This window comes from Asterias rubens, chromosome 8, assembly GCF_902459465.1.
Source record: "Asterias rubens chromosome 8, eAstRub1.3, whole genome shotgun sequence".
NCBI lineage: Eukaryota > Metazoa > Echinodermata > Asteroidea > Forcipulatida > Asteriidae > Asterias > Asterias rubens.
In genome coordinates this window covers 135,534-147,762 of record NC_047069.1, presented here as the reverse complement: position 1 = coordinate 147,762, position 12,229 = coordinate 135,534, and the positions used below count along the sequence as shown (strand labels likewise).

General features: G+C 38.7%; 1 protein-coding gene across 5 annotated transcripts in view; it reads left to right on the top strand.

Moving 5' to 3' along the window:
- Positions 1–11,274, top strand: part of LOC117293317 (inverted formin-2-like) — a 71,440-nt gene extending 60,166 nt beyond the window's left edge. For 4 of the 5 annotated variants that reach the window (XM_033775573.1, XM_033775575.1, XM_033775574.1 and 1 more), the window contains 4 exons: positions 403–567; positions 1,380–1,553; positions 2,468–4,144; positions 9,815–11,274. In XM_033775573.1, coding sequence (XP_033631464.1) covers positions 403–567; positions 1,380–1,553; positions 2,468–4,144; positions 9,815–10,255 — 2,457 coding nt within the window. In that variant the 3' untranslated portion in view covers positions 10,256–11,274. Of the gene's footprint in view, positions 1–402; positions 568–1,379; positions 1,554–2,467; positions 4,145–6,635; positions 6,816–9,814 lie in introns of those variants that run through there. The other variant, XM_033775576.1, reaches the window with a different exon arrangement.
- Positions 11,275–12,229: the final 955 nt, after the last annotated feature.

Sequence of the window (12,229 nt, the reverse complement as noted above, 5' to 3'; positions counted from 1 at the left end):
GTGTAATGCACGTAAAAGATCCCAGTTACACTTATCACTAAGAGAAGAGGTTTGCCGCTGTGTTCCTGGCTGTGGCTGCTAAATGCGCCGTAGCACCTTGTTAACCCTTACAAGGTGCTTCATAATTGGGTCTCAGAATTCATCACTGCAATAACCTATCTTTATGAAAGTTTGTATGTACTCAGCGCCTTGAGTACCTTGTTTGGTAGATACGTGCGATATGTAAGTCTTCGATATTATTATTATTATTATAAGGTGCTACATCGGGTCTCAGATTTTCTTACTTCAATAACTTTCTTTCTTCAGCGCCTTGTTGGTAGATACGTGCGCTATATAAGGATTCGGTATTAATATTATTTGAAATTCGCAGTAACATGGTGTCTATATTTATTTGTACTGTAGGATGCCAAGAAGCAAGTTGAAGACTTGAAGGAAGATCTTGAGACCATCAACAAGTTAGCGGAAGAACTTGCCATCTACTTCGTTGAAGACATCAGTAAATTCAAGCTGGATGAGTTCCTACAGATCTTCAAGACGTTTGCGGAGAGAATTAAATCTTCACTGGAGGTGATTATTGTCTCTTTGTGTTTGAACTCACAAACTTAGTTGTTTTGTTTCATTCGTTCCATAATAATGTACTGAATTTTGTGCTGTTTGTGGTTATTTATTTAAAAATTTTTTAAATTAAACAAAGAAAACAATCATTAATCAATATGTCGTGTCAGGGATGAGCGATCTAGTGTAGTTTACCGGGTGTTGTCAGCAGCAGAGTGTTTAGCCCGGTTCATACTTCATGCTGCATAATTCGCAAGATAGTTGAGCACAACTCAACTGTTGCGAATTATTTGTTGTGAATTTGTGGCGTCAAAGTTCGCTTCGCTTCGCTTTTGCAGGAAGTATGAACTGGGCTTGAGTTTGATGCCCGGTTATGACACTTGTGACCTTGAACAAGGCGCTTAACAAAAGTTGCTTTGTAAAAGGTTAGGAAAGTAGTGCATTTTTCTCTACCATCCAGGCTCCTGGTGTATGATACCCATGCCTAAATCCTTACGGACTGTGAAGGGGGTAACCCTGTTTTAGCCCCAGGAGAAGGTGGCAAAATGCCCCTGGTGGCAGTTGATTTGGGTCGACAGCCCAAATTAGTTAGGTGTATAGCTCTCATCTTAAAGTGCGTTCCATGGCCTTGTGTGGTTGGGTAACCTCTAATGAAAAAATTTGTTATCAATCAATAATGTCAAAATGTAAGCTTAACAAAAAGCCAAAATTTCATCAATCAATTATCAATTAGGGTTAGGGTTAGGGTTAGGGTTAGGGTTATTTTGGTCCAGATCATGTGAACTTGGAATTAAAACTTTAACCAATTAATTCTCAATCACTAGGAGAATGAGAAGCGCCGCATCCTTGAGAAAAAGACCGAGCAGAGACGGATCCAGAAAGAGGAAGCAGAGAAGAAAAGAGCAGCTGGAGGCGGCAGTGGGAGGAAGGTTGGAGCCCCACCCCCAATAGAGGAAGATGGTTGTATTGTGGATAACCTACTTAAAGATATCAGAAAGGTAGGCAGATGTTGTATTGTTAATAACCTACTTACCGGCAGTGGACACTATGGGAAATTACTAAAAATTATTATTAGCGTAAGAACTTATTTATTTTTGGGTATAAATCAAAATTAATATTATTTATCCCCGATGCAAATTTAACATCTATTATAACTTATTTAGCAATGAAGAGCTATTGATAGTGTAAAACATTGAGAGACGCGGCTCCATCTGAAGTAACATACTTTTTGACAGAAAGATAATTTCTTACTCAAATATTTGAATCTGATGAAAGACTTCAGGCCGGAAGCCTTTTTCAGGCATCTGAAAGTACCAAAGTTTGTGCAACAAGGGTGTTTTTTTCTGTCACTGTTCTCCTGCATATTCGACGACCAATTGATCTCAAATTTTCACAGGTTTGTTATTTTGTGCATATGTTGAGATACACCAAGTGAGAATACTGGTATTTGACAAATACCAAAGGTGTCCAGTGCCTTAAAAGATATCGGAATGTATGGAGATAGAGTAAGGTTTTTTCTAGCAGTATTAGAGGGAGGGAATACCTTTGGTACCACTTCAAAAAATCAATGACTATCAAAATTTACTTGGTAAAGAGCACTGACAAGTGAAAATGCTGTTACAAACGACACCCTTTGCAGTAATTTAGCCCCAAATTTAGCAGTGATTTTTTTAGCCCCAAATTGATTCTGAGAGAGGCTTTTTATGTCCACATTTCCATTGTTTATCTTGAAATATGGCAGTCAAAGACGCTATCAATCCATCTTTTCAGCCTTGTGCTGCAAGGAGTAGTTTGTAAATAAACATACAAAATACCAGGAAGTACGCATGGACTTTGGAAAAAAACATTTTGTTGCAATAGCAATTAGAATAATAATAATAACAAACTGTTTTTTACATTTTTTTTTTTACAGGGATTCACATTGAAGAAGACTCAGTCTGCATCCGATAATGACCCTTCAAGTCCTGGCATCGACCCTAAAAGACGATCCAGACTTTCACGTCGTTCTCGTACATCCACTAAGCGATCAGAAAATGGATTATCACCAAAAGTTTCCAATGCAAACAGTGATTCGACTACAACCTCTGACAACCAACCACCATCTCACACTACTAACAGCTCATGTAGCGACGACGTCTTCAGCAATCCAACTCCAGAGGAATTATGTGCCGCAACAGAGAAGGTCAAGATTGATAGACTTAGTAACGGAGTTACTCATGTCCTAAATGGTGACTTGTCTGAAGGAGAGAAGAAAGAAGCAACTCGTGTGGAAAATAAGAAGATTGAAGTTCCTAACACTGCAAGTGCACCAGAACAGCTTTCTGAAGTGAGCGAAAAACCTCCTGAAACAGCAATACTGCCTTCACCAGTGAACCAAGAACAGACATTCGCTGAACCATGTACTGAAGTTAAAGCAATTGAAGCCCTTGAAGATGTAGCCCAAAGTGTGCCACAAGAAAACGGCGACACATTAGCACAAACTTTAAGTACCCAATTTAAAGCTGAAGTTAAAGCAAGCAGAGATAATCCCGCTTTGGAGGATGTAGCCCAAATTGTGCCGCAAGAAAACTGCGTCACAATCGCACAAACTTTAAACACCCAAGATGTAACAACTGAAGATATTCCAAGAGTGCCTCAAGAAACAGCCAGAGATATTTCAAGAGTGCCTCAGAGACCCGTACAGCAGCCTTTACAAGAACAGACCGCACCTCTTGAAGAAGCAGTATCGTTTTCAAAAGGCCATCAGCAAAATCTTGAAACTGATCATCAGCTGAAGAAAGCCTCTTCCATGGCGGCAGAAGTGCAACTTGAGGAGGTTGCAATCTCTATGCAAGATGATATTACTATGCAAGACCAAGTTCCCGTATCCTTGCCTGAAACTGTCGAGGAAGACTTCACCATGCCTTTACAACTGAGTCAAGTAAATGGCGGTCAATCAATTCAGAAACCTTCACATCCGAGTCTGATAAATGGAGAGGTTCAGAAGCCGTCTGAGCTTCGATACGCTAGTGCCCAGGTTGGTTCGTTAGAACAAGCGGAAGAGCATGAATTGATGGTAGATTTAAGTCCAATGGAAGAGATTGAAAGACCTCGCAGTGAGGTGTTCCAGCTGTCGCCGTGGCAGGCAAGCATGACAGCTCGTGCTAGATACGCTAAACCAGAGAACCTTCACAGCGGCTCTTCCGAAGTTGTCTCGGTCGACTTTGCCGCGGCCGAAAGCTTTACGCCTGTTCAGCAGTCGGGAGCAATCAATCCATCAGATATGCAAGGGAAGGTGGAGACATTTAAGCCGGAAATCAAAGTAAGCCCTAAGAAATCCTATCCTGCTAAGCTGCTTACTAAGTCCGGTAATCCAGGCTCCCCTACTAAGCAGTGTTACGTTACCGAGGATGTTTGGGAGGTCCTGCAGGCGCCGGAAGAATCGCAGGCAAATCCCACGAATGCGTTTAGCTCCGACCCAACTCCTAACCCTCCAGAAAGTACGCCATCCCAAGTTAACTCGGATACCATCGTGCAAAACCAAGATAAAGCAAGGACGGTAGTCCAAGCGGAGGATAGCAAAACAGAGACACCCAAACTTGCGCCTAAGGTAACTTTTGCACAGAGAATACTCTCCTTTTTCCGCTAGCTCGCCATTGTTCGCTCCATCTTTGCTTTGCTCAACTCCTCTGCATTTTGTGTTGTGTCATGTGTTCCTTTTTGTGCGGATTGTTAAATGTATTGTGATCAACTGAGAATTGTGATCAGGCTTGCTAACGACGTCATGATTTTTTTAGTTTGCATCACTGTGTCATTCATTGACGGCTCATATCAAGCTCAACATTAATCAACCATGGCCCAACTTCATAGAGCTGGTTAAACACAAAAAATAGCTAAGCACAACAAAACTAAGCTTACCAGAATAAGGTCACCAGCCAAACTACCATGTCACATGTACATTGTACCATTTCTGACTGGTATCATGCTTATTGATGCTAAGCAGCAATTCGTTTAGCAAAATTTCTGTTTAAGGAGCTCTACGAAATTTGGTCCAGATCATGTGAACTTGGAATTAAAACTTTAACCAATCACATCACTGGGTTTTATTTGTATTTATGAAAAATGTTATACGGAATTTAAAATTTCGATAATCGCTCAGATTATTGATGAGTCTGCCATATATTTCCACGTAATCATATATATATATTTATTATATTGCACATAATTGCTAATATTATTCATGCTAACAGTGTCACGCATTACGAAAAATGTTTCTTTGATTCTTCAAAGTTTCATTTAAACTCACAAGATTATTTGATATTCGTATCATAATACTTCTGTAATGGTAAGAGGGGTTTTAATACAATCAATGAATTCGTTATGGATGTCAATTTTCATATTTGCGCATCGAGCTACACCACAGTCAAGCTCAATATTGTGTCATGTGCAAACATAATCATTGAAAACTAAACACTGACTGTGCAGAAATAAGTGGTTTGCAGGATTTTACAAAGATTGAGTGCTAATACTGTATTTACAGAAGTACATGTGAGGTTTGTGGTGACACCATATACAAATTTCTTTTGTAAGTAGTGGTGGCTCTGCGAAGGGCTGGGCCCAATTTCATACAGCTGCTTAAGCGCAAAATGTTGCCTAAGCAAAATAAAAATGTGTGCTTAGTAAAATCAGATTACCGGCCAAGACTCCACTCAATTGTTATGCTAAGTAAACAGCAGCTAAATACCAGTCACAAGCAATATATATGGCATGAGATTTTGACCATCTTCTGGAGAATGCTGGAAAAGTATATCTGATTTGATTTGATTTGAACTGAACTGGACTGGTTTATTCATTCATTCATTTTTTTTTTTTTTCCCATACACAAAAAATTGTAATATAATTTACATTACATTATGATGATTAAGGAAAACATATAAGTACAGTAGGATTGTGTGTGAGGATTGAGGTCTCCAAGAAGCATCAGCTTGTCGAGTAGAGACCCCACTAATACAATAACAAAAGATATTCACATGAGTGAATAGATGAAGGTACCCACTGCTAAAATTATAGAGTTCAAACTGCCTCTAGCTACCGGGCAATCTCGGTGGTCTAGTGGGTATGACACTGTTCTAGAATTGCAACGTTTGTGAGTTCAAATCCCACTCGAAAATGGTTCGAAGACGGTCAAAGCACACTGACCAAAGCGTCGAGCAGAATGAACCAGCTCTTCTCAGACAAAATAGTTTTTACATGGAGTCACCGCAAACCTTACTTACTTAGTATTTTTTCACCAAGTCTTAACTTCAGGTGAAATTTAACATTAATTGCTGTACACTTACTGGTGAACTATAACATTTAAAATCAAGAGTGCAGGGAGAGTGTCAGTGCAGTTTCAACCGAAACAAATATAAACCAAGAAAGAGAAATTTGACTTTTTGCAAACTTTAAGCAACGCTTAAGAATAAACTGGGTATAATAGCAAAGTGCTTTAATACATGTATGTCAATCATGCAGGTGCTCAAGAAAGTGCAAATAATTCATTAAACATCACTTGGACAACATTACCTCCTAAAAGCTCAAAGTATTGACTGACATGGTAGGAAGCTTGTGACTTTTAAAAACACATCACCGTTTCATTAGTCTCTCTCCTGGATGGAGATGTGCAAAAGTAATGAAAAGTTGACAAGGGGGACTTGACAAGGATTCCACAACACAGATTACCAGGCCTTGAATTTCGTTCTTTAGAGGGGTACAGCAATTTCCCTTTGGTGAGGGGCATGCATCTCTATGAGGAAATTGTAAATTTGAATTGGAACTTTGCGAGGGCACCACGGCAAAAGCACAGGCCACAACGGCAATTGGTGTGGACGCCGTGGGTGATTTCGATAGATGCCAAACTTAAATAAAAAAGACCCCCCCTAAAAACATGCTGCTTTTGAAAGCTTTGCTGCCAATCTTCTTTATGTACACTATTGTGAATTGTCTTTGCACCTGCTAATATTCAGTTAAGTGTAGCGTGGAAACACTTAATCCAAGTGACAGAATTTTGTTTTGATTTTTGAGTCCATTTTCAAAGCAGTTACAATTGTTTATGTGTGTAGGAGTTTGAAGATGAAAGTATCTCCTGATGAAGGGAACAGCTTCATTCAGTTGGACTTCTTCTTTTGCTGGATGCAAAGAGAACAGCTTTGATTCACTGTGTACAATTCAGGGGGATGAATTATGCAGGCCTGGAATTTCATATTTGAACACGTTGAAAGAGCAAAGCTATTTTCATTTTGCAAAAGGGCACTTCAAAACCTTAGGGCAATGGGAAACTTTTGAAAGGCTCCAAGGCCAAGACCAGGGGCAACAAAGGTTGGCCTCCATGGCCTGTGTGTAATTCCAGGCTTAGTGGTGTATGTTTGAGACTCATGTATCCTTATGAGGAGACTCCTGCATTCTGCTAGCACCTGGGGCCAATTTCATAGAGCTGCTTAAGCAAAAAATTTGCTTAAGCACGAAAAAAGATCTCTTATTTTTCACATGTTACTGGCAAAATTTTAATGCCATATAAATTGCTTGTGACTGGTATTTAGCTGTTGTTTACTTATCATAACAATTGAGTGGAGTCTTGGCCGGTAATCTGATTTTACTAAGCAAGGATTTTTTTGCTTAAGCAGCTCTATGAAATTGGGCCCTGATTTCTCTTGAAAGTGTTTACCATTTGTAGCTGGTTGAAAGACAAAATCAAAATGCAGAAACTTCCGTTGAGACTAATTGCTCTCGTATATTTCTGAAGCACTCATGTTTAATTCACTATTAAAAGGACTACATGTACACAATTGTTACACTATTTGCACTCAAATTAACAGTCATATTCATGAACTAGTCTTGGTGCAAGTCGTTTCTCGTTTACCTTTCAGGCACAGTGCGACCGACCCGCTCATTCAACTTGCACCAATAGCGCCCGCCACGAACCTATGGTATAGCACACAAACTGCCCGTATACACTAACCGCGTGGTGGGCGCCATTGGTGAGTTGAATAAGCTGGTCGGCCGCGCTGTGCATGGAAATTACGAGAAACGCCTTGCACCAAGACTAGTTCATATATAACTATCACTATCAGTGTTAACATTAGCAGGTAACATTTATAAGACATTTCTGTGATGAGGATGAGCTATTTCATTTGTGGAAGTATCTGAAGAGGTTTGGTCATGTTTTACCTCCTAGTCCAAAACACTCTACAAGAGCAGAAGGATTAGAAAATTTAGTTTTCTCAAATCCATGGCCTAAGAAAGGCAAGTAAAACTTGTCATCAATTAACGTATATGCAAATCATTTTGTAATGTGCGCAGACCAAGTTTTAACCAGGATTTGGTAAAAGGCACCCAGGCGAGATGATCACTGAATGTTCATGAATGTTCATGAATAGTTCATGATTGTTCATTGACATCAGTTCACATACTGGCCATCTTGATGATGCTCATGAACAGTTCATGAACTGGTTGATGAATTTTTCCTGATGAACATTTCAATTAAGATCGGTGATGTCTAAATTTGCTAGAAGTTTAAAAACTGGGTGTCCAAATTGTTCACTTACAATACATTTACATGTAAATGACATAAAATAGGGGGTGTACAAATTTAAAACATGGTGTAAAAAAGACACCAGACACCCCTCTGGCTAATAGCTCAGACAGTATCAAGACTTTCATGTTCCGCTGCCATCATTTGAGAAACTCATTCCACTCATAACCTACCACCTTTATTTAATTTTGTTCATTTTGTTCATTTTGTTCACCCATGCCAACCTGGTTTGCAGGAGTAGATGGTAACCTGTCATTAATTTTATCAGTTTGATTTTGTTTTCATAATATATTTTTATGTTGCGACCTAAAACAGCTTCTTTCAATAACTTTTTTATAGCACTGTATACTCAGTACTTTCCCGAGTCCCGTGAAAAAAAAATCACAGGTATACTATTTGGGATTCAAACCCAAGACCTTTGCAATTCTTTCAAGACCTGCACCAGATGGTAATGCACCCTTGAAATTCTCTGAACTGTTTCGGACATTAACTTTTAATGGTGGATTATTTGTATGACCACACTAAAATTACACAATTATGAATCTACCCTAAGGTGCTGTTGTAGGTCGTAGACATAGCTTCTTAACCATTATAACAAACTTTTCACTCTGTACATTTTATAGTTCTTTTATTTTAATATTTTATTAATATACCATATTTCTTATGTTTTAATTTTATTTATGTTGTTGCACATAATACCTAGTATTTTGTCTTTCAGTTAGTTGAAATGTTTTAGCGATTTTGTTTTTAAATTATCATTTGCCTTTTTAGTTTCAGACACAGTGTATTGATTTATATCCTATACAGTGCTTATGATAGTTATTACTGCTTGCATAGTATCTTTCTATTTTTGCTACTTTTGCATTTTGTTTTAAAAGTAACTGTGTCTCTGCTCTTTTTGTGCAGCTATGTTTATCTTAAATTCAATATAAATATGCTTGTATTTAAATATTCCTTGATAGTTATGCACGCAACTTTCACTTGCATGGTCTGCACAACAGTCTATATGTCTTAATATTAATATGATCAATATTAATTGTATTTTATTGATAGCTATACAAGAGTGTAGGTCTTTGCTTCACTCATCCGCATGAAAAACAGTTTCATTCTCAGAGCAACCTCAATGACTTCACTTAGACAAAAACAAATCTTTTCTGAATTCTTTTAATGAAAACTTGGAAGTGTTGTGGCCGAGTGGTTCAGAGCACCAAATTCAAACTCTGGTGTTTCTGTTCAGCAGAGTTTGGGTTTGAGTCCCAGTCATGACACTTGCGTCCTTAAGCCAGACACTTAACCATTGCTTTGTCCTGCGGATGGGACGTAAAGCCTTTGGTCCCATGTGTTGTGTAACGCATGTAAAAGAACCGAGTGCACTTATCGAAAAGATAAGCGGTTCGCCCAGGTGTTCCTGGTTTGATTGGCAGCATATTGCACCACACCACCTTGTAAAACCATTACATGGTGCTATTTTAAATTCAAAGAGAGTCCACATAACTTGCAGGAAAATACTTAGCGTTTTGATATCCCCCTTAGGGGTGTGATCTTCTTATCGTGTCCAGGGGGGGTGATAAGCGCTATATAAGAACCTAGTATTGAGTATTATTATAATTAACTTTGGATATCAGTCTTAAAATTGTACTTTATTGATAGCTATTCAAGAGTGAAGTCTTCAACTTCTTTTAACCTCATCAGTACTTCTTTTCCATTCAGGGAGTACCAACTTTTTCAGCAGGTTCAGAGTCCATAAAGCCAGTCCAAAGCCCCCATCAGCCAACCCCGTCCCCACATCCGCATCAGCAAGTGTTACCCGGTCACCACGAACAGTCCAGACCAAACCCCACGCCCGACATCGCCCATAAGGGATCTCCGATCCCAGATGCAACCAAACCAACCAAAGGCAGGGAAGTAAAGAAAAGTAAAAGTTTCTTTAAATGGCGCAAACCAAAAGAGCATAAGCATCCTGCTGCTGGTCCCGATTGGATGGATTTGGCCGTAGTTGACGAACAGAGCAATCCAGACCATAAACTAAAAGACAACCTTAAGGCCACCCCAGAACTTTCTAAACAAGTCTCCATGAAAGAACCGCCCAAAGAGAAATCCAAAAAGAGTTATTTCTGGAAAAGGAAGAAGAAGGAAAAACAGGACAAGTAAGTTTGTTTTCAAGTATTTCAACAGATTACTAAACTGAGGCCCTTTTCGAAACCACGGCTCGGCTCCAGATTTGGCTCAGGCCTAGCTTGGTCCGAAGTTGTTTTGACAATTGCGCATGCTCAGGGCTTCAGACGAGAGATCAGAGCCTGAAGCCAAAGCCAATGTCGTGGTTTTTGAAAAGGGCGTGAGTTTCTTCAAACTTCTTTAAACATGCCCCCAAATAACCCCCTCCACCTACCTCCCTTCCCCTGCAAAAGGTTTTCTATCATATTGAAACTTCATTTAATTTCAGACTTGTCAAGAAACTTGTGGAAATTTAAAATCTTCTTAACGCATAACAATATATATATTTTGTGTACTAATTGTAAATAAGCTTGCAAGGTTCCACATCTTTAAAGGGTATTTTTTTATTATCTTCTAGGGATGTTTTCTCAAGTTTCGCATTAATTACTGAGTGATGTAAGATGCATGAACCAAATACTTTCAAACAGGCAAATAGAAACCCTAAGATTCATATTTTTATTCACAGTTTCAGAATATTTAAACCTTTCTAGATTTTATACTTTTTAATAAAATCTGATTACTCTTAAAAAGGTAAAAAAGGAAATATTTGAATGAATTAGTAAAGAGAAACAAATTATAGCACTGTTTTCATAAAATTTTCTCTTTTCAAATTGTTCAACGTTGAAGTGTACAACTTTATTTTAACTAACTAATTAAAAACTTTTTGACGTTGAATTGGTAGCTTTTTATTGTTTTTATTAACTGATTATTTTCAAATAGACTGTAGCTTACAATAATCATTTACCAGGAGGCATATCTGCTCCAAGATTTCACTGACTGAGAGCTTAAAGGCACTGGACGCTACTCAGTGTCACTGGTTCCCTTCTGCACTTTGCACATGTTAGCGTGGAACAGATTATCAGGACCATGGAAGAAACCTAGTTCCAAATGGTCGACCACAGTAGTCAACCAATGGTCGACCAGCCTGGGCTCGAGTCAAAATAGTCAACCATTAGTTAGCCATGGTACACACTCGAACTTGCTCCATTGTCTCGAGGCTGGTTCCAAATGGTCAACCACAGTAGTCAACCAATGTTCGACCAGCCTGGGCTCGAGTCAAAATAGTCAACCTTTAGTTAAACCATGGTACACACTCGAACTTGCTCTAGGGCTTCGACTACGGCTTGATTGCCTCTTCATCATGCATTGAGGTATAGAATGACCTAAGCAAAATCCTTAGCAACAATCACTCGTAGCTGTAGACACCAATTAGAAAATTGCTCACATATTTATTTATTTATTTTGTTTTATAAATCTATACAAAATGCACCGCATTCGCTCGTGTTTTTTATACATGTAATCCTTGCAAATTACCAAATATTTGTTGAATAGAATCTAGAGGTGTGGACAAGTCGTTATTGGTCCCACACGGTGACATGGTTGAGTTGTGGCGGTGCTCTCGCGAGATCACTGCTCTCGCGCAAACTGCTGGTTGCCCGACTTCGACTCCCCGTTGAATGAGATCGTAGTCGTGGGAGCAATAGTCTCGCAACAAAACCGCGGGGAGAGTCGGAACGCTACTTCGTGACAGGCATAGCAACTTGTCCACAAGTCTAAATAGAATCGCGTTATACAAGAAATGATAATACATATATATTTTTAGTAGTAGAGTTGCAGCTCAGTGTTTGGCAGATAATTTATAACGAAATATGGCAAATTGTTCCATTTAATATTCATGTAATTAATCATTTAACAGTACTACCAATATATTTTATTGATGACAAATGGTCTTTTTTTATTTGCACTAACACAATTATTGATTGCTTATAATAATGAATTGTCTTTCTATTATTTTTTAATATTGTATTATATGAAGTATATTGTATACAGGTGTAATTTCATATAGCTGATTATAAGCTCTAAAATTAGCTAAGCATAACAAAATTACGCCTACCAGAATGAGGTTACCAG